Below are 21,004 nucleotides of genomic sequence, written 5' to 3'. Positions count from 1 at the left end.
AATATCTAAAATCAAGAAAAATGTAAAGAAAATTTATGTAGAAGTCTCAGTATTCAAATGCCGTATATTATAATGGAAGGATCAGAAAATCATTTGAGAACAATTATCGTATTCCTATAAATTTTATATGCAGTATATTGACCCCTTTGCGCAAACTAAAAAGCACAACAGAGCACTCTTGTACACAATCTTCTCAAAAGGAAATTTTGATGAAAACCAGGACGTGCAAAGCCAAAATGTAGACGACAAAAGCTGACCTGAGATACATAAGCCTCGTTTGGGTCTCATTTCTTGTAGCAAATGTATATGGAAGGTAGGAATGACCATCAACTTCCTGGTCTGAACCAAATCCTCTATCTGAATTTGTTCTCTTAAATCTGTTCCTTGCAGCGTTCCCTTCAACGTTAAAGCTCTCATACCTTCTCCACAAACTGTTTAGTCTCTCCAACTCCATCTCATTCGAATGAATCTCACCAACAATCCCCTCTGCTTGTGCCTGATAGCATATCAAAAATTTCTGTTAAGAAACCGTGAAAAGCAAAGGTGGAGACTAATTTGGCTTAAGATGGACCTGCTTTGCAGCTAACTGCTCGATTAGACTATGAAGTTGTTTATCCAGTGTCTTCTCTCTCTGAGCTGTGAAAGCAAAAAAGTTCTACTCAGATAATGTGAATGAATAGTTCACGCTATCAACCTATCTAATGGAACCAAAAACAAATCTCTATTGGATTCTAACTGAAAATAAGCTATTAAGAAAGACTTTTGGTGTCATAAATGTTGAAGACGTGATGGTTCTGAATGGTTTTAACAACTAATAAGATTTGATGACAAAAAGTACCTGGAGAAGGCTGCTTCAGTGCTCTATCCTGTATAACAGCCCAACTCCTCTCTAAATCCTGAACTTTTTCTTCCATTGAACACTAAAAGGAAAATATAACTTACACTGCCATTAGATATAAAGCCAGGATTAGAGAACTCTGTACCCATAAAGGTAAAATGAAAACCAACCAAATCATTCTTTTTGCTCTCCAACTTCTCTAGCATAAAAGATTTCATAGCCTCAGTATCTGCTTCATCTCTTCCATTCCCATCACGCTGAACAACAGATTCACCAGAGCTTTTGGACTGACTTGCTTCTAGAGAAGCTTGTGCATCTTCCTGCTCAGTTTTCAAGTTTTCCTCTACATCTTCTAGCTCCTACAAACCATATGATATCAGGCAGAGCATAGACAAGAAAAGAACCACACTCAATGTTTGAACAAGAAAACGTCAATCATCTGGGGTAACTCACCTTCAACTTTCTACGAAGAGAATCTGCTTCATTCCTTTTCTCTTCTATTTTGGTCTCACAGGTTGATATTGCATTCTCATATGCACTGTTTTCTTCCAGCAGCGTCTGCTCTCTCATTTGTGCCTAATTGCATTACCAAAACAAGAACCATGAGGATCATACCATTTCCCTCTGTAAGATGAATCACTTCAAAACCAAACAAGCCATATCCATTTCAAGACTAATCCTCTAATGCAATTGCAAACACATGATTCCAAAATCAGCTTTCACTCTTTCGGTAACTCAAACCTGTTCACGAGTAGCGGAATGCGAATCAAGCTGAAGAGTGAGAGCGGCATTGGAAGCGAGGGAGTGAGCAAGAAGGTGAGGCAGACGCTGGGAGATATCCGGTGGAGGCAATCTAAGCCGTAGATCATGGATCGAACGGCTGAGGGTTGTCGCTTTTCGGCCAAGCTCGTCGACGTATCTCTGCTGCTCCTCCGTGAAAACAAGTGGGATCCGATCTTTCTCATCGTCTCCTTCTTTTCCATTTTTCCCGACGACATCGGCGGCCCAAGCTAGTAGTCCGGCCATATCTGTCTCTTCTTCTTCTTCTTCTTCTTCTTCTTCTCCGTCTCTTTGGTAAACTAGCAGGAGGACGATCACAGAGCTAAACCGAGATGGTTGGTGCTTAAACCGGGACGGTTCGGTTACATTAGGTGAAATTCAATTGTTGGTTTGGTTGACGCGCAAAATGGCTTTTACTTTCTACTATCCATCCTATATATGGGCCTCAAAAAGGCATTGTCTATCAAACATCAAACCCAATCTCTATCAAATCAGAATTTACAACTAATTTTCTTTTATCTTATAGAATTTTTTTATCTTTAATAACTTCTGTTAACATTAAGTAATACTATAAGAAATGTGATATGTAAATCTTGAAGATAGTATTATTTTAGGGATATATATATATATATAAATGCATTGAAAGCAACATTTATGAGCCAAAGAAATGTAATATGCATTGCCGCGTGCTTACAAATTTACACATTGCTTGCAATCAACCCTCTTACTCCTTTGGTAAGCAAAACATCAAATCACAAACCTCAAGAATCTTCCAAAGCTATCCACCAAATTTGGAAATTTTCCAAATGAACCAATCCAAATCAAACATGTGTCATTGACATGTAAAAATCGACACGCATACCACTTAAGTTGGTAACTAAACACTACTGTTGCAAATAACTATCCTAGAAAATTATTGTAATCAAAACCATATTCGTAATTATTTTACTTGCGTTTAAATTTGGGCATATTTCAATATCTTGTGTAAGTTTTGCATCTATAGCAAGTCTCCTGCACGTTCCCAAAACCTTAGCTTGCAAACCAACTTCTATTATAAATTCACAAAACTACCCTACTACTTTTCTTTCTAACCATACAAACCCCACAATCGTCTAAACATTTAATTAAAAACAACCCCTTTACTTTTTGGTAACTCAATATCCAAATCCGTCGTTATCTCTTTCTCCTCTTGACTAAGCAAAAATGTTGAAAAAGGTGAGGCGAAAAGTCAAAGTCTTGATCACCAAACCCTTTAAAAAGCACAAGAACAGACCTTTAATAAGACCTCCATCACCACCACCATCAGAGCCATCATCTCCACCGCCTCAAGAAATGTCTTGCTCAAGGCAAAGAAACACTCCGTTTCTCTTCCCGAGATCCACTTCCTCTGTTTTACCCGACCCGTCTAGTTTCTTCAGCAACGATCTCCTCTCATCTCCTCTCCCTACAAACTCCTTCTTCCAAAACTTCACTCTCAAAAACGGCGACCAAGCTGAGTACTTTCACCCTTACATCATCAAACCATCGCTCTCATCTCTCTCCATCTCATACCCATCTCTCTCCCACAACTCTGCTTTCTTCTACGAAGCTTTCAACGCCGACATCACCATCACCGGATCAGATGGACCCGACCCGCATTCTCGAAAAACTCATCTCATCTCTTCCTTCAGCGATCTCGGCGTCACTCTCGATTTCCCTTCTTCTAACCTCAGATTCTTTCTCGTTAGAGGAAGCCCTTTCATCACATGCTCTGTTAACTCCTCCATCACAATCTCAACGATCCACGCGGTTTTATCTCTTTCCGGTAACACCTCATCAACAAAGTACACCGCGAAGCTCAACAACAACCAAACATGGCTAATCTACGCCTCTTCACCAATCAATCTGACCAAAGACGGCGTCTCTTCAATCAATTGCGGTGGTGGGTTTTCCGGTATCATCCGTATCGCCGTGTTACCAAACCCAAATCCAGATTTCGAATCAATCCTAGACCGGTTCAGTTGCTGTTACCCAGTTTCCGGCGACGCTGATTTCACAAAGCCCTTTGCTTTGGAGTACAAATGGGATAAACGAGGCTATGGAGATCTCCTAATGCTCGCTCACCCTCTCCATCTCAAGCTTTTATCAAACAACGATTGTTCAATCACAGTTATAGAGAATTTCAAATACAGCAGCATCGACGGAGACTTGGTAGGTGTCGTTGGAGACTCATGGGTTTTGAAACCAGACCCTGTTTCCGTTACGTGGCACTCTATCAAAGGAGTTCAACAAGATTCTCACCAAGAGATCATCTCAGCTCTAATCAAAGACGTTAACGCTTTGGATTCATCAGCTCCGGTGACGAATTCGTCGTATTTTTACGCGAAGTTGATCGCGAGAGCAGCGAGGTTAGCTTTAATAGCTGAAGAAGTTTGTTATCTCGATGTGATTCCAGCGATCAGAACTTACCTGAAGAACATGATCGAACCGTGGCTTAACGGGAGCTTTGAACCAAATGGGTTCTTGTATGATTCTAAATGGGGAGGTGTGATAACTAAGCAAGGATCGAGAGACTCAGGAGCTGATTTTGGGTTTGGGATTTATAATGATCATCATTATCATTTAGGTTACTTTGTTTATGCGATCGCTGTGCTTGTAAAGATTGATCCTTTGTGGGGGAAGAGATACAAACCTCAAGCGTATAGTTTGATTGCTGATTACATGACGTTGGGAAAGAAGGGGACTGATTCTAAATCTAAATCGAATTCGAATTCGAATTACCCGCGTTTGAGATGCTTTGATCTTTTCAAGCTTCATTCTTGGGCTGGTGGTTTAACGGAGTTCGCTGATGGGAGGAATCAAGAGAGCACGAGTGAGGCTGTGAACGCGTATTACTCTGCTGCTTTGTTAGGGCTAGCTTACGGTGATACACATCTGGTGGCGGCGGCTTCCACGGTTCTGACGTTAGAGATTCACGCCGCGAAGATGTGGTGGCAGGTAAGGCGATTTTTTATTATTAATTACTCCATTTAATCTGAATAAACCAAATATTGAACCGGATAAAATGGCATTGAATCGTACCGAATTGAGAATGATCGACCTAAAAACCGGAATTTGGTCGTAATGTCTTATGTTTGGTTCGGTTTTTGGTTTGCGTTTAAAATGTTTTTGGCATATAAATAGAAAACCACATGGAAACTGAATACTCTTCGGTTCAGTTTCGATTTTGATACAAACTTTATTTTATAAGTTGTAATTTTAAAGAAATTAAGGGTCGGATTGGTTAGTGACAGTGTTGTAGACTTGTAGTTAACTAGTTATTGGTTAATTGAGGTACAAATACAGTTTTTCAATTTTTTTTTTTGTAATCTTAACCAATCCCATCCCAATATTTGATATCTGACCGGCTGATCCAAAACTAAGAATTGGAAAACCCAAACCAAACCATAATTCTAAACCGATTCATGTTACCTTAGTCTAATTTGACTTACTTTTCTTGGTGGTGGCAGGTGAAAGAAGACGACACTATATACCCTCAAGATTTCACAGCGGAGAATCGTGTGGTTGGAGTTTTATGGTCAACAAAAAGAGACAGTGGCTTATGGTTCGCACCCAAAGAATGGAAAGAGTGTCGCCTCGGTATACAGTTATTACCGTTGCTTCCTGTGTCAGAAGTTCTGTTCTCCGATGTTACATTCGTGAAGCAGCTCGTGAACTGGACAATGCCCGCGTTGGGGAGAGAAGGCGTCGGAGAAGGGTGGAAAGGATTTGTCTATGCTTTGGAAAGTATTTACGACAAAGATGGAGCAATGGAGAAGGTTAAAGGATTAAACGGGTTTGATGATGGGAACTCTTTGAGTAATCTGTTGTGGTGGATTCACAGTAGAAAGAGTGATCATGATGACTACTATGAAGAAGACGTTGAAGGTGGATACGGTGGTCATGGTGGTGGCGGGAAGTATTGCTCGTTTGGTCATTATTGTAATTAAGCTTTATAGGTTGTTTAGTTTTTGGTGTGATAAACTTAAGCCTTCGGTTAAAATAAGTTTGATTTATAAAATAAACTTTTCACATCGATCATTAATCTTTCATATTGAGAACTACATAGTTTTGGGTTCAGTAGATGTTTATAGACAATACAAGAATTTTTAAAATTACACATAAGAAAGGAAAAAATCATTTTTACAGCTAAACACAACATTGAGAATCTCTCTATGTGTCTAAAGTATTATGAAGGGAAAAATCTGTCATGTGCATGTATGGTTTTTGTGTCAAGTGGATCCCGTGGCGACTTATGTACATATCTTGAAACTCCTTCTCGAGAGAAGCTATGGCATCTTCATAACGGTTGTTGATATGCTCCATTGCAAACTCCTTCAAGTATTTTAGACACCCTTTGTCGTTATAAGGACATATGATTGCTTCTTCTTCTGATCGTTGAGCAGATGCGAGGAACAGATATATTGATAAGACAAGTGTTATCAAAAGAACGTAAAGTGTGGTACAAGGAAACACAAATCTAGACGCCATGGTTTTTTTTTGTCAATGCTTTTGAGAGAGAGCAATAAAGAAATCAAAGAATATGGCCACAAACGAAATCTGAATATGATGGATTGTGACTAAACTATCTATATATATATAGTCATTTAGTCAATGACAACAAAGTCTTTTTTTTTCTATTTTTAATTGGGATTTCTTGTGGATATGTTAGTGCTTCATGCATGATTATCGAGTAATTAGCTGATCTTCTGTCGTTTTAAGAAAATATTTGGGTGTGTTGGTTTTTGTAAAAGATAAAACCATAACCGTTGTTTCTTCCAAAAATGATGGACGAGACGTGGCTACAAGACTACAAGTAATTTGGATAAGGAAGGTCCACTCCATTTTATCTTTTGTTTATCCAAAAATAGATTTGTTTTGTTTTGGCTTTGCAAAAGAAATTTATTTTCAATACGTTTCTGATGTTCGTATAGTTTCAATACCAATATATACCATGTCGATGCAAAAAATAAAAAAAAAATAAAAAAAAATAGCATGGTATGGTTCTAGTAGTTTGGTGGGTGGGTGTGCCATTGCGCCAGTACATGATCTTGAACTTTCTCTAAAAGAAGATTCTGAAATATTCGTCACACTTAGGACCCACTAGTTTAACCTTTTCCGAACGTGGTAAGACATCTAAAGCCACTCTACTCCATCCAAGTCGTCACTCTCCTCCATGATTTGCCAGTATTAGCTTCCAAGTCGTCACTCTACTCCATCCAATCAAAAAAAAATTGACTAACAACTCTTTTAACAATTAAAATAATAAATTTAATAACTTTTACGATATAAAATTTATTAATTAAACATAAAAGATTCGCTAATTGTGGTATGCGACATTTGATTCTCTTTAATCACACACTTCTAGTTCATTACATGATAATTATACGGACGGGGGTTGAAAACGTCGTCGTATTGTTCAACACTTTTTTTGGTTTATAATCGAGTCTTCCTCTCGGAGAAGGGAAACGAAAAAGCGGAAAAAAGCGGAGAAAACCAAAAAGTTTAAAATTAAATTAGAGAGAAAGAAGAATCTTTGGAATTGAGATCCACTCTTTCACGTCGTAGAAGAAGAAGAAGATGCATTCGCCTCTTCAGACTCAGCAGCCGGAGCATCGATCCCGGCCGATGATGATGACCTCGACTGTATCGGAGATCGAGGAAGTTATTATACCCGATGAAGACGACTCCAATACAACAACAACAACGACTCTTCTTAACGCCTCCAACGGTGAACAGATACGTCGTCGAGTTTCCGGGAAGTCGCTGGTTGACGGAGGAAATCGTCGGATTTCCCGGCAGCAATCGTTCAGCCGCGAAATAGGTCACGCGGCAGCTGAGACGTATCTGGTTACTAGACTTAGCTTCAAGCTTCTTCGTTACCTCGGGTACTTGAATCTCGGATTTTTTTCCCCCGGTTTAATTGATGATTACGCCTATGGAACTCGTGATTTAGTTTTATACGTGTATGTATTAGCTGGCTTTGAGCATATGTGTGCACGATACTATTTATAATCATTATTGCGTGAGATTTGAGAAGTATGCTCTAATTAGTAACGTACTAACGTTACTCTATATTTTGCTGTTGTTTGATTCACTCTTGGTTGCAGAGACTCGCATTTAGTTCCCCCCCTGTATCTTGCAAGCCTTGAAAAATGTTATTTTGCTTTTCAAAATTTCTGTTGCTTGTTTGTTTTCCATTTCAGAAGGAGTTTATCTGATTGTTGAAAGTATTGTTCAGGGTAGGCTATCGATGGATGACAAGATTATTTGCTCTTGCATGTTATGCTATGTTGCTTATGCCTGGGTTTCTTCAAGGTTTGATCTTTGAGAAAATTTATCTAAAGGTCTGTTTTTAAAATTGGAAAAGTAGTTTTGATTTTCTCATGATATAAGTTTGTATATCTTGTGCAGTTGCATATATTTATTTTTTCTCATCGCAAGTCCGGAGGAGTATAGTGTATGGACATCAACCAAGGAACAGGTTTGTGTGTGAACTGAATTGAATCTTGTCTTCTCTTTTCACCTTAGCAGAAAGCGGTGTGTTGAATGCCTGCTCTTATCACATCACCTTACGTCTGATGAGACATTTGATGTGTTGCATGTTATAAACGGCGATTTGGTAGGCTGGATCTGTACTTACCGAGCAACAATGATGGGATGAAGCCGGTTGTGGTTTTCGTGACCGGTGGAGCTTGGATTATTGGGTGAGTTGCACATCGTAGTTACAACATTCTCCTCTGCATAAGATTGAAGTTTGTTTGTTTTACGATTTCTCATGTCCTAGTTCCAGTGCACAGTTATAGAAGTTTTTCTCTCGCTGTTTTTTTGTTGATGTTTGAGTGTACAAAAGAAAAAGTGAAGATCCTGATTTGCTCTGTAGTCTTGCACTACTAGATGAAGTCGCGTGTTAATAAGTTCATGTTTGCTACACTTGTGCTGATATTTAGGTACAAAGCTTGGGGCTCGCTCTTGGGAATGCAACTAGCAGAAAGGGATATCATTGTCGCATGCCTTGACTACAGGTAAAGATAGTACACAATAGAAAGCTAGTGTTCTTTTAAAATATATTTCTTACTCTGGATTCTACTTATGTGGTATAGTCCACACAGAATCGAAACTATTTAAGCTCTGTTTGGAGCACTTTAGGATTTGAAGATGATTGAAACTCTAGATTCGTTTCATGCATTTACTAAGCAATCCTTCCTTTTGGTCTAGGAACTTTCCTCAGGGAACAATTAGTGATATGGTGACTGATACTTCTCAAGGGATCTCATTTGTCTGCAATAACATCTCTGCATTTGGAGGTGACCCCAACAGGTTTCAACTCATTGGCTTTGGTTTTATTTACCATTTAATTTTCAAAATATCTCTCGTCTATTGAACTGCATGTATGTGCTTGTCTCTGTAGGATCTACCTGATGGGGCAATCAGCTGGTGCTCATATAGCCGCTTGTGCTCTATTGGAACAAGCTACAAAGGAATCAAAAGGAGAGAGCATCTCCTGGAGCGTTTCCCAGATGAAAGCTTATTTCGGATTATCTGGAGGGTAACTTCTAACCTTTGCTTTTGGATTCCCCATTTGGTATACAGCAATGGATCTGCTTATCATTTTGAACTTGAACAGGTACAATCTATACAATTTGGTTGATCACTTCCATAATCGTGGCCTGTATCGGTCGATTTTCCTAAGGTAAATGCTCGGTTAATCAAATTCCAAACGTAGTCAGTTAATTTATCTCTTTAATGTTCAACTCCCAACTTGTAGCATAATGGAAGGAGAAGAGTCCTTTGAAAAATTCTCTCCGGAAGTAAGATTGAAAGACCCAGTTGTTGGAAAAGCCGCGTCCCTAATGCCTCCTATAATACTTTTCCATGGATCCTCAGATAATTCCATACCATGCGATGCAAGGTATATATAATCGTCCTCTTGGATTATACATGCTAATTAATCCTGTGATTTAACTAAAACTTCCTCCTTTTTACAGCAAAACTTTTACAGACGCTCTCCAAGCTGTAGGAGCCAAAGCCGAGCTTGTTTTATACAGCGGAAAGACGCATACCGACTTATTTCTTCAGGTAAGCCACAGAAACAACCGTACATTGTGTCACACACACATACACTTAGCTCAGTGTGGGTATAATAGAGACTAATGAGAGTGTTTGTTTTTAGGATCCCTTAAGAGGCGGTAAAGACGAACTGTTTGATGACATAGTCTCTGTGATACACGCTGAGGACAATGATGCGCTGACCAAAGACTCATTGGCTCCTCCCAGAAAGCGTCTCGTCCCAGAGTTGTTGTTGAAACTGGGTCGTGAGGTTAGCCCTTTCTGACGGCCAAAAAACGAAAAGAAGCTTGCTTGGTTTGTTAATTATCTGTTTGTATCTTTAGTAGTTGCCCTGTATTTTCATTTTTTTTTTTTTTTACTTTCTGTAGTTTGATTTGTTTCTGTAATTATCTGAAATTCTTTACCTCTGATGTGCTTGAAGATAAAACCTATTCCCTTGTAACTCAGAATTTTAATCAACAAGAGCGAAATAGCTTATCTATGTTACTCAAAAGTGTCAGTCAGATTGCAAACTCCTAGTCCTAGTCTTATGTTTTGTTTGGTCTTAAGACCCTAAAGATAATTAATTAACTAACTAATGAAAACAATTGTGTGTTTTGTTTCGTGTTTGTGATTCAATGCCGTTAACTTCTGAAATTGTTATTTGCATCGTCATCCACCAAAATTTATTTGACCCGTGTAGATTTAAACACATCAATGTGATTAATTCCACAAGTTTGAAATCTAATACAGCTAAAATCTAGATAATATCGAGTTTTATCATATTTCTCAAAAGGTGATAGAGATGTGACCAACGCTGATGGACTCGTGCATGTTTTGTTACTATGAATATGATGGTGATCATATGCAAATTGGGTTTGTATAGATAGACCATCGGTGATGTTGATATAACCAACCTTATTCATCTTTTGACTGACCCACCATTTGCTTCAACTTGTGGCTCATGTTCTTCCTAATCTCTAAGACTGGAAGTTACTTGGCAGATTCCAATTGGCTCTTAAGATCTCCACCGTTTCTCACGTCAGCTTGACCGACCTGATATAGAAGCAAACAAATTTAGGACAGGCCGTATTATTTCCAACATATCAAAACCAATATATGGTTAACGAGCTATCACTCTCTTAACAATGCAAATATATGCCTTGCTTTGGAAAGAAACAACGGTTAAAACATGACAGAAGTGAAGAATCAAGATAAACATTCAACTAAACAAGGCTAATTGGTCAAGCCAAAGAGCTACTTATCTTTCCAACTTTACCAAAAATAGTAGTAGATAAGACGAAAATAGTTAGAAGTTGCAACCTTGATGGCAACATATGGATGGGTCCCATAACCTTAGGTAAAACTGTTTACACACATAGAGAGAGAGAGAGAGAGAGAGAGAGAGAGAGAAAGAGAGAGAGAGAGTAGTAAGTAGTAGCTATTGGTGTAGCTTTCTTCTCCATTGCAAAGACATATAAGTAAGACAATGAGTTATTTGTTCACATTTTCCTGATGGGTTGATGATTCCAAAAGCTGTAAGCATCTGTAGACTGGACCCCATACATAAGCTTGTCAGAAACTCAGTCAGCCACACAACTTCTCAAGGCCACTAACTTCTCGCCACGTGTTCATCCCTCAGGACTCTATCCCTTCCTTGGCTTTACCATTCCACAACTAATATTAGCCTTAGTAGTCCCCTGCTTTTAGATACTAAATCTCTCAACACCATTGCATCTGAGTTAATATGTTGAAAGAAGAGAGTAACTGGGCACAAGTCTGTGATTCATGCCGATCAGCCGCATGTACCGTGTACTGCCACGCTGACTCTGCCTACTTGTGCACTAGCTGTGATGCTCAAGTTCATGCTGTCAATCGTCTTGCTTCTCGCCATGGACGTGTTCGAGTCTGTCAATCATGTGAGCGAGCTCCAGCTGCCTTTTTCTGCAAGGCAGATGCTGCATCCCTATGCACAGCCTGTGACTCAGAGATTCATTCTGCAAACCCACTTGCTAGACGCCATCAGCGAGTTCCAATTCTGCCGATATCTGGAAACTCTTACGGTTCCATGGAGACTAACCATTCATGTGAGACAACAGTGACAGATCCAGAGAACAGCATGGTGGTGGTAGGTCAAGAAGAAGAGGATAGAGATGAAGCGGAGGCGGCTTCGTGGTTGTTGCCTAATTTAGGGAAAAACAGTGGTAACAACAACAATAGTCAGAACAATGGCTTCTCGATTGGTGACGAGTATCTGGATCTTGTCGATTACAGTTCAAGTATGGATCAATCCAGTCAGTATCAACAACACCGAAACGTACCTGAGAGGAGTTATAGAGGAGATGGAGTCGTTCCACTTCAAGTTGACGAATCAAAGAGTCACAAGCACCACGAGGAACTGAACTTTGAGTTGGGCATCACCTATGCTCCACCAAGCTCCTCCAATGGTTTAATAAGTCATATGGTAAGCTTTTGTATTATTCAGATTCTTTACTATAACCAGCCTGCTGTTTCTCTTCATCAGACACACTAATCGATGAACTAAATGTCTAAGAATGTATTTGTATTCTCATTAGGTACATGTTTCATCTATAGACCTCGGAGTTGTGCCAGAGTCAACAACGAGTGACTCAACAGTATCACACCCAATATCGCCCAAAGCGGTAACAGACCAAATACCTGAACCTCCAGCTCAGATGCTCAGTCCAATAGAGAGACAGGCTAGAGTTATGAGATACAGAGAGAAGAAGAAGATGAGGAAATTTGAGAAGACAATACGATATGCTTCAAGGAAAGCGTACGCAGAGAAAAGACCACGGATCAAGGGCCGGTTTGCAAAGAGAAAAGAAGTCGATGCAGAGGCAGACCAAGCTTTCTCCACTACGCTAACGTTCGACACCGGATATGGAATTGTTCCTTCATTATAAAGCCCTCCTATGACAAAACTAAATTCCATGCTTAGTTATTACCTCTGTAATGCATAAATACGTCAAAAGTTTTGTCTAACTAATACGAATCATTTAGATATATTCATATTTTGCTGCTGTTGCTACAACAAAATTTTCCCATTTGGTAGAAATCGTCCTATTTATGAAATATTACCACCATCCACATGTAACTCTGCTCTTCAGTCTAAATTCAAAATTTGATGCTATAAAGAGATATGGTTCACCTGAGCAAGTTGTACCAAGAACAGTTAACACGATACCACAGGTACCAAAGTAACTACTGATTCCTTTATTGGTGACACTTTCCACATCACTTGAACACGTCGAAGATAAATGATTCCACTTATGCCGCCCCGATACATTTTTCATACACCCCTGAGAAAATAAGGTTTTCACTCAACATGATCATATAATCAAAGTAGATTACAGAGATTAGTGTAATAAACATGTAAAACTTAAGAATTCAACAAACTATAGTTAAATTTACACAGTCAATAGTCATTTTTGGTAATGTGCTCACATAAAGTTGGACTCAGATGGCAAACAACCAATAACCCTGATTGCTTTAAGCTACTAGGTATAATTACGTTGAAGCATATTCTTTTGCCTGACTAACATTGGTGCCATATCCATTGCCCACGTAGTTCACTCTGATAAAAAGATTCTATCACTCACAACCAAGTAGTAGCAGAATATATCAATGCCTATGGACCATCCAAATGAACAAAGATATTCAGTTTGAGAAATCTATTTCTTTTGCTATCTTTTAGAATAATAGCTCACTTTTATATGCTCGCATTAAAGAATAACGAGGCATCAAACGGAAAAGAGTGACACTGTAAAGCCTTCACTTTTTGCCACCTGGAAAGGGCCATAGAGCTCAGCTTATCTACCACTAGCCATAACTGAGTCAGTGTAATATTACATTTACCCACCAGTGTGTTGTAGAATATGTTGTTGTTAGACCACATAAACGGTTCTCATTCATTCACTGAAGCCAGAAGTGTTCACTGCAGCAAGTTCTCAGACCACCAGAAAAGGTAGTCAGTGATCTGGTTTGATCATGTTGCACCACATGCATATAAACCTAGCAAGCAAAACAAAGATATCGCCAGTTGCATATTATACTAGCATATCATCAACACGGAAACTTGAACTAGTTGTAGTAGAGTTTCTAATAAATTTCTTGTCAAGAAATTTTAAGATGCAATGACAACCACATGAACCACAAACGAATTTAAGAGCCAATAAAATGTTAGTATTTGGTGATGGATTCGAGATATCACGTGAAAGTGCACAAAGGTGATTACCTTTAGCTGAAGGTCACACTGCACTTTTTGCACTTTTCCTCAGATTCTCAAAGCCATGGAAGTGGAGAATCCGCACAATACGTACAGCTACAAGCTTTATATGGTCCCTTCTCACTCTTTGCAAGGAAATAGGCTTTCCGTAAATATGAAAGAAGTAAACTATTAGCAACCACGGAAAACTGATAAATAATGAAAACTAAAAAGCAATATACTTTTCTTTCCTCGATCTCTAGAATTGAGCCACAATAAGCAATATGCTTTTCCTCCAAAAGTTATCGATGCAAGTTTCATGCTATCTGAAGGCCTATACATGTGACAGAAGTTCAGAACAGCAACAACGATGAACTTTAATCTTGCAGATTCTCAAAGAGCAATAATAAGCAAAATACTATTTTCTTGAACTACAAGTGCATTTTTCATCATGAAAGCACTAAAGCCAAAGATGCCTCAACTTATCCAATTTGGCAGGATTAAAGATCTTACAAATGTAAAGAACCTAGAATCTTTTTTCTTTAGAATTCAATGATCATGAAACCATTTCTACATGCCAATACATTACTCATACCAGTAAATAACATAAAGAATTGTTAAATTCGAATTACCAAGGAAAAAAAAAAGAAAACCTTTTCAAAGTTTAACATTTACCCATATGGGGAAGAGAATTGCGGTCTAAGCAAATATGAAAGAGGAAGAGATGCGAAAAGTGTATCCTAGGACCAGCATTTTATACAAAAAAACTCACTTTTCAGCTCTGGAGATATAGAGTGAAGGACGCCACATGAATTTGGCCTCTAGAGCGTCCACCAAATCTCATTCTTTTTGGACCACAAAATGGGTATCATACATCCACTGGACTCAAAAGCGTAAGTGGAGCTAGTCCTCAAACCTAGAGAGTATCATATCCTGTAGCTTCCACATAGTAAATATTATGTGTATATCACCAACAAGGCAACTCAAATGTTGAACACATGAATGGGTCACCAAATAGCTTGCATTTGCTAAACAAGAAACTACCAAGCAAAGGTACTTTACACGAGTAGCTCAAAACTTCACGACTTCCCCTGCGATCCTAAAGCTACAAGTTGAGATCTAATAAAGCTGCAACAAATAGTAAACTCAAAACAGAGACTTGACAACACTCATGAGTCATATTTTGTTACTATGATGGTGATCAACTGAACATTTCTACATAACATATAGGGGCAGCATGTGATATAATTAACCTTTTCTTAGTTGGACACTATAATGCCTAATCTTTAGACTCAAGACTACTTGGCAGATTCGAGTTGGGTCCTCGAACATCTATAGATAGTAAACACTAAAACACTTTTCATCAGAAAATCATTTGGAAGTTTCAATTGCAAATCTTTCTAAATGATGCAGATGCAATCATAGATAATTGAACGATAACTTACCATATTCACGAGTATATTTAACCTTCTATAGGTAGTAAACCTGTAACTTGGGGATGGCTCTGAGACTCGAAGCCTTACTCGGAGATATACCTGGACAGTAATCACAAGGTTCAAGATGAATATTCAACTACGCAAAATTTGTATGAAGCCAAAGAGATAATCTAGCTTTACTTTAAATAAATTGAATATGAAAATAGTAAAAGGTGAGACGAAAAATAGTAACAAGGTGTCTGCAACACCAATGCATTATCTGGACCACTTCCTCTTGAGAATCTCTGCATTGCAAGTGGCAAAACCTAAGCAACTTGTGAACGGGTCTCAACGAAGTGCATAGGAGGAGATGTAACACTTTTACACTTTTACACTTTTAAACTTTACACTTTACACTTTACACATAAGCCTTTCCTAAAGCTCAAATAGCCGCAAGATGATCCAATAATATATAAGAGCCACTAACTCTGTGCCATGTGTAGGCACTCAGGATTCGATCTCCCTCTGCTTATTCTCTCACAACAGATATAAGCTTTATTAGCCCCTTCTTTCAGATACAATCTTTCACACCATCAAACTTACTACACCTGAGTTATTATGATGAAACAAGAGAGTAACAACATTGGTAGTGGAGAGAACAACAGGGCACGAGCCTGTGACATATGCCGATCAAACGCCTGCACCGTGTACTGCCATGCTGACTCTGCCTACTTGTGCACGAGCTGTGATGCTCAAGTTCACTCTGCCAATCGCGTTGNTCAACTTATCCAATTTGGCAGGATTAAAGATCTTACAAATGTAAAGAACCTAGAATCTTTTTTCTTTAGAATTCAATGATCATGAAACCATTTCTACATGCCAATACATTACTCATACCAGTAAATAACATAAAGAATTGTTAAATTCGAATTACCAAGGAAAAAAAAAAGAAAACCTTTTCAAAGTTTAACATTTACCCATATGGGGAAGAGAATTGCGGTCTAAGCAAATATGAAAGAGGAAGAGATGCGAAAAGTGTATCCTAGGACCAGCATTTTATACAAAAAAACTCACTTTTCAGCTCTGGAGATATAGAGTGAAGGACGCCACATGAATTTGGCCTCTAGAGCGTCCACCAAATCTCATTCTTTTTGGACCACAAAATGGGTATCATACATCCACTGGACTCAAAAGCGTAAGTGGAGCTAGTCCTCAAACCTAGAGAGTATCATATCCTGTAGCTTCCACATAGTAAATATTATGTGTATATCACCAACAAGGCAACTCAAATGTTGAACACATGAATGGGTCACCAAATAGCTTGCATTTGCTAAACAAGAAACTACCAAGCAAAGGTACTTTACACGAGTAGCTCAAAACTTCACGACTTCCCCTGCGATCCTAAAGCTACAAGTTGAGATCTAATAAAGCTGCAACAAATAGTAAACTCAAAACAGAGACTTGACAACACTCATGAGTCATATTTTGTTACTATGATGGTGATCAACTGAACATTTCTACATAACATATAGGGGCAGCATGTGATATAATTAACCTTTTCTTAGTTGGACACTATAATGCCTAATCTTTAGACTCAAGACTACTTGGCAGATTCGAGTTGGGTCCTCGAACATCTATAGATAGTAAACACTAAAACACTTTTCATCAGAAAATCATTTGGAAGTTTCAATTGCAAATCTTTCTAAATGATGCAGATGCAATCATAGATAATTGAACGATAACTTACCATATTCACGAGTATATTTAACCTTCTATAGGTAGTAAACCTGTAACTTGGGGATGGCTCTGAGACTCGAAGCCTTACTCGGAGATATACCTGGACAGTAATCACAAGGTTCAAGATGAATATTCAACTACGCAAAATTTGTATGAAGCCAAAGAGATAATCTAGCTTTACTTTAAATAAATTGAATATGAAAATAGTAAAAGGTGAGACGAAAAATAGTAACAAGGTGTCTGCAACACCAATGCATTATCTGGACCACTTCCTCTTGAGAATCTCTGCATTGCAAGTGGCAAAACCTAAGCAACTTGTGAACGGGTCTCAACGAAGTGCATAGGAGGAGATGTAACACTTTTACACTTTTACACTTTTAAACTTTACACTTTACACTTTACACATAAGCCTTTCCTAAAGCTCAAATAGCCGCAAGATGATCCAATAATATATAAGAGCCACTAACTCTGTGCCATGTGTAGGCACTCAGGATTCGATCTCCCTCTGCTTATTCTCTCACAACAGATATAAGCTTTATTAGCCCCTTCTTTCAGATACAATCTTTCACACCATCAAACTTACTACACCTGAGTTATTATGATGAAACAAGAGAGTAACAACATTGGTAGTGGAGAGAACAACAGGGCACGAGCCTGTGACATATGCCGATCAAACGCCTGCACCGTGTACTGCCATGCTGACTCTGCCTACTTGTGCACGAGCTGTGATGCTCAAGTTCACTCTGCCAATCGCGTTGCTTCCCGCCATAAACGTGTTCGGGTCTGCGAGTCATGTGAGCGTGCTCCCGCTGCTTTTTTGTGTGTGGCAGATGATGCATCTCTTTGCACAGCCTGTGATTCAGAGGTTCATTCTGCAAACCCACTCGCTAGACACCATCACCGAGTTCCAATTCTGCCAATCTCCGGAAACTCTTACAGCTCCATGTCCACTCATCACCAAAGTGAGACAACAATGACTGATCAAGATAAGTTACCAATTGTGGAGCAAGAGAGAGGTGTAGAAGGTGGTGAGGATGCCAAGAAGGTGCCGTCGTGGTTGTTCACTAACTCAGATAAAGATAAAGGCAATCATAATGACAATAACCAGAACCATGGGTTTTTGTTTAGTGATGCGTATCTTGACCTTGCGGATTACAACTCAAGTATGGACTACCAATTCACAAGTCAATACAATCAACAGCAACAAGACTGCGGCGTACCACAAACAAGCTACGGGGGAGATAGAGTGGTTCCACTTCAACTTGAAGAATCAAAGGGCCACCTGCACCAAAAGGGACAGAATTTTCAGTTCGATATCACAAATGGTTCCTCAGGAAGTCACTACAGCAACAAAGGTTCCCTAAACCATAACGTAAGGCTTTTGTATATTTGTTACCCCTTGAATTTAGCATCTTCACAATAAGCAGCAGGGTGCTTTCTTTCATCAGACAAACAAACCTACGAATAAACTGCCGACAGTTGATCTATAAAGTACAAAGAAATTTCACCAGAAGTCTATATTAAAAAACAAATATGCTTCCTTAAGCATCGACTCTCTTTAGTCCTCTTACCAGGGGGATTGAGAATGTCTTTGTTTCTGTCATTAGGCATACATTTCATCCATGGAAACTGGTGTTGTGCCGGAGTCAACACCACGTGTCACAACAGCTTCACATTCAAGAACGCCCAAAGCAACAGTAGACCAACTACCTGACCCTCCAAGTCAGATGATAGCCCCACTCAGTCCAATGGACAGAGAAGCCAGGGTCCTGAGATACAGAGAGAAGAGGAAGACAAGGAAATTTGAGAAGACGATAAGGTATGCTTCGAGGAAGGCATATGCAGAGAGAAGACCACGGGTCAATGGCCGGTTCGCAAAGAGGAGAGAAATCGAAGACGAGGACCACGAGTTCAACATAATGCTAATGTACGACATAGGATATGGCGTTGTTCCTTCATTCTGATACTCTTATGGCAAAAGTAAAGAGTACTAGATTGCACGCTGTAAATTACTTTTAGTTGAGATTCTGTTAGGTTTGGTGAAAACATTAGCACCAAATACCCTTTATGGAAATTACACAAAAATAAAAATAGAAGTGAGACTGAATACTCTCTAATAACACACAACACTGGAAGACCAATTGCTACTTTACAAACAGAACTAACTTTCAACTTAAAAAATAAAGTCGCATTAAGGTCACACAGCAGCTAGCTTGACTTAAAAAATATAGAACTACGATAGAGACAGAAGCTCAAATCACACTCCTCTGGCTCTGGGATGCATATTTTCCTTATAACCACTATTATGCAAAAGGGTCTGTAGTTTTGGCTAATTATTAGTTTATTACTATAGTATTCCTCTTTCTCTGCATTAGTTATTGTCTATTTAATACAAATCCCCATCTGTGACATATGCATCATCAAGAAGTGTAAACGCAGATTTCACCTTGCTAAGAGGGAAGCCAGGGTTCAAAGCCAATAACTTCCCAACAACCTGAACATGTGCAAGCTAAGAAAGTACCATCCCAGGACATTTTCACGCTTCCCTAACAAGAAGAAGGTTCAAATTGATAACACAGACTTTCACACAACATCTGAAATGCCATTAATCAACACGAAAAGCGTTCACTTTTTCAGTATGGCTCTCCGAAAAATGGGAAATACATTAGCAGAAAACCAGAATCCCTGAGTGAACCATGCTATTGTGAATGATTCCATCGAAGCATAATATTTTTCTTGATTGGGATTAGAGGTGATTTCAGCACCGAATATGCATTCCTGCGTGCTTTCTAGTATATATCACTAACAAATACTAAGAATACGTAAATGCCTATGGGTATGGACCATTCGCATAAACATATATACTTACTTCATGAAATCTCTTTCTTGCTCTTATCTTTTAGAATAAAAAAGCTCACATTCCAAGGTATATGCTGAAAAAAGAATGACAAGTGACAACGCAAAGTAAACAAGAAGTGTCACCGTAACTAAGGATTCTTTTTTTTTTTGCCATCTGGAAAGGGCCATAGAGCTAAACTTATATAGAGTTCACAATTCCATGATTAAGCTGCTGAGGTCTTCATGTACCATACGATAATCATTTGCTATCAAAAGATTTGGTTTTACACATATATGTTATCAGACAAAGATATGAGAGTGGTGTTACCTTGCCTTACCAATATGATTATGCATAACTTTTAGAAGAAATCTGATGATAGTAAGCAAAAAATATACAAGCAAAAAGTCTACTGAGCAGTGTATTCTACTTCTTACTAAATTTAGTAGTATCCGGTTCCTAGAAATAGAAGCCATCAAGCCATATATGTGTTCTCTATTTCAAGAACTTTAAGAAGAAATAACAACCAAGTGTATAGGCATACTAACTGTTAATGTCAAGAGTGATGGATTCGAGACCTGATGTGAAAAGTGCATAAAGTGATAAAAGGATGCTGCACTTTTCTGCGCTTTCCCAAAAATTTAAAGATAGTTTTTAGATCGTTACTCACATCCATGAAAACTTGAAAACAAGCCCCAAAACTTACAATCACAAGCTTTACATGGTCCCTGCCCTGAGCCTCCATAGATTNAAAAAAAAAAAAAAAAAAAAAAAAAAAAAAAAAAAAAAAAAAAACAGAACATTCTCCTTAATCTGAAGTAGGAAAAAGTCTGCATAAGTTAAAAGACCTTGCTTCAGTGACCATATACTAGTAATAAATCAGTTTCCTTCACATAATCCAGAGCGAAAGAAAAGAAAACAAAATGTGTCATGTGAGAGAGGAGCTCCTAAAACGACCATTACAATAAACTCAATGGAACTCCACAGATTGGCAAATAAAAAAACAAACAAAGACACTTTAATATCTTTGAACCACTAATGATTTAAAGTTATAGAAAAACAAGCAAAAGCTATGTCTGAAGTCTCTGAACACACACCTTAAA

The 21,004-nt window shown here is 38.6% G+C and overlaps 5 protein-coding genes and 2 long non-coding RNA genes across 14 annotated transcripts; 4 read left to right on the top strand and 3 right to left on the bottom strand.

Moving 5' to 3' along the window:
* Positions 20-2,005, bottom strand: LOC104735615. The gene is made up of 6 exons (XM_010455436.2): positions 1,580-2,005; positions 1,292-1,414; positions 1,009-1,197; positions 839-920; positions 572-636; positions 20-496 (listed from the first exon to the last, which is right to left on the bottom strand). Exons 1-6 carry the CDS (start codon positions 1,862-1,864, stop codon positions 194-196), a joined length of 1,047 nt encoding a protein of 348 aa, XP_010453738.1. The 5' UTR covers positions 1,865-2,005; the 3' UTR covers positions 20-193.
* On the top strand, positions 2,707-5,688 carry LOC104735614 (probable endo-1,3(4)-beta-glucanase ARB_01444). The gene is made up of 2 exons (XM_010455435.2): positions 2,707-4,594; positions 5,107-5,688. Exons 1-2 carry the CDS (start codon positions 2,822-2,824, stop codon positions 5,584-5,586), a joined length of 2,253 nt encoding a protein of 750 aa, XP_010453737.1. The 5' UTR covers positions 2,707-2,821; the 3' UTR covers positions 5,587-5,688.
* LOC104735610 (isoprenylcysteine alpha-carbonyl methylesterase ICME-like) lies at positions 7,053-10,192 on the top strand. Its single transcript, XM_010455433.2, has 11 exons — positions 7,053-7,524; positions 7,878-7,954; positions 8,051-8,120; positions 8,263-8,343; positions 8,587-8,661; positions 8,855-8,956; positions 9,048-9,185; positions 9,264-9,329; positions 9,405-9,548; positions 9,625-9,715; positions 9,810-10,192. The coding sequence occupies exons 1-11, from the start codon at positions 7,217-7,219 to the stop codon at positions 9,969-9,971; spliced, it is 1,314 nt and encodes a 437-aa protein (XP_010453735.1). The 5' UTR covers positions 7,053-7,216; the 3' UTR covers positions 9,972-10,192.
* Positions 10,049-16,100, bottom strand: LOC104735612. Of its 8 annotated transcripts, none has more exons than XR_002034940.1 (6): positions 15,359-16,100; positions 14,686-14,852; positions 13,944-14,247; positions 13,569-13,720; positions 12,858-13,008; positions 12,539-12,630 (listed from the first exon to the last, which is right to left on the bottom strand). It is a non-coding gene; the product is annotated as an uncharacterized LOC104735612 (long non-coding RNA). The 8 variants fall into 8 exon arrangements; XR_002034942.1 differs by having other exon boundaries at positions 14,686-14,846; XR_002034941.1 differs by lacking the exon at positions 15,359-16,100 and adding an exon at positions 13,417-13,494 and having other exon boundaries at positions 14,686-15,352.
* Positions 10,991-12,803, top strand: LOC104735611 (zinc finger protein CONSTANS-LIKE 1-like). Its single transcript, XM_019235055.1, has 3 exons — positions 10,991-11,061; positions 11,096-12,149; positions 12,262-12,803. Exons 2-3 carry the CDS (start codon positions 11,433-11,435, stop codon positions 12,610-12,612), a joined length of 1,068 nt encoding a protein of 355 aa, XP_019090600.1. The 5' UTR covers positions 10,991-11,061; positions 11,096-11,432; the 3' UTR covers positions 12,613-12,803.
* Positions 17,079-19,065, top strand: LOC104735609 (zinc finger protein CONSTANS-like). Its single transcript, XM_010455432.2, has 2 exons — positions 17,079-18,437; positions 18,673-19,065. The coding sequence occupies exons 1-2, from the start codon at positions 17,664-17,666 to the stop codon at positions 19,027-19,029; spliced, it is 1,131 nt and encodes a 376-aa protein (XP_010453734.1). The 5' UTR covers positions 17,079-17,663; the 3' UTR covers positions 19,030-19,065.
* On the bottom strand, positions 18,261-18,728 carry LOC104735608. Its single transcript, XR_759467.2, has 3 exons — positions 18,637-18,728; positions 18,462-18,523; positions 18,261-18,347 (listed from the first exon to the last, which is right to left on the bottom strand). It is a non-coding gene; the product is annotated as an uncharacterized LOC104735608 (long non-coding RNA).

This window comes from Camelina sativa, chromosome 13, assembly GCF_000633955.1.
Source record: "Camelina sativa cultivar DH55 chromosome 13, Cs, whole genome shotgun sequence".
NCBI lineage: Eukaryota > Viridiplantae > Streptophyta > Magnoliopsida > Brassicales > Brassicaceae > Camelina > Camelina sativa.
Note: the sequence above shows the minus strand (reverse complement) of the source record. Positions and strands in the feature narration are given on the sequence as shown.

What these genes read in the sequence shown, in the direction of transcription:
- LOC104735615 (XM_010455436.2), bottom strand. Translation starts at nt 1,864, where the DNA reads ATGGCCGGACTACTAGCTTGGGCCGCCGATGTCGTCGGGAAAAATGGA. An exon ending in ATTCCGCTACTCGTGAACAG is followed by an intron (nt 1,415 to 1,579) that starts GTTTGAGTTACC and finishes TAATGCAATTAG; the next exon opens with GCACAAATGAGAGAGCAGAC. An exon ending in CTCTTCGTAGAAAGTTGAAG is followed by an intron (nt 1,198 to 1,291) that starts GTGAGTTACCCC and finishes TATGGTTTGTAG; the next exon opens with GAGCTAGAAGATGTAGAGGA.
- LOC104735614 (XM_010455435.2), top strand. Translation starts at nt 2,822, where the DNA reads ATGTTGAAAAAGGTGAGGCGAAAAGTCAAAGTCTTGATCACCAAACCC. An exon ending in CCGCGAAGATGTGGTGGCAG is followed by an intron (nt 4,595 to 5,106) that starts GTAAGGCGATTT and finishes TGGTGGTGGCAG; the next exon opens with GTGAAAGAAGACGACACTAT.
- LOC104735610 (XM_010455433.2), top strand. Translation starts at nt 7,217, where the DNA reads ATGCATTCGCCTCTTCAGACTCAGCAGCCGGAGCATCGATCCCGGCCG. An exon ending in AAGCTTCTTCGTTACCTCGG is followed by an intron (nt 7,525 to 7,877) that starts GTACTTGAATCT and finishes AGTATTGTTCAG; the next exon opens with GGTAGGCTATCGATGGATGA. An exon ending in GGACATCAACCAAGGAACAG is followed by an intron (nt 8,121 to 8,262) that starts GTTTGTGTGTGA and finishes GCGATTTGGTAG; the next exon opens with GCTGGATCTGTACTTACCGA.
- LOC104735611 (XM_019235055.1), top strand. Translation starts at nt 11,433, where the DNA reads ATGTTGAAAGAAGAGAGTAACTGGGCACAAGTCTGTGATTCATGCCGA. An exon ending in ATGGTTTAATAAGTCATATG is followed by an intron (nt 12,150 to 12,261) that starts GTAAGCTTTTGT and finishes TATTCTCATTAG; the next exon opens with GTACATGTTTCATCTATAGA.
- LOC104735609 (XM_010455432.2), top strand. Translation starts at nt 17,664, where the DNA reads ATGATGAAACAAGAGAGTAACAACATTGGTAGTGGAGAGAACAACAGG. An exon ending in AAGGTTCCCTAAACCATAAC is followed by an intron (nt 18,438 to 18,672) that starts GTAAGGCTTTTG and finishes TTCTGTCATTAG; the next exon opens with GCATACATTTCATCCATGGA.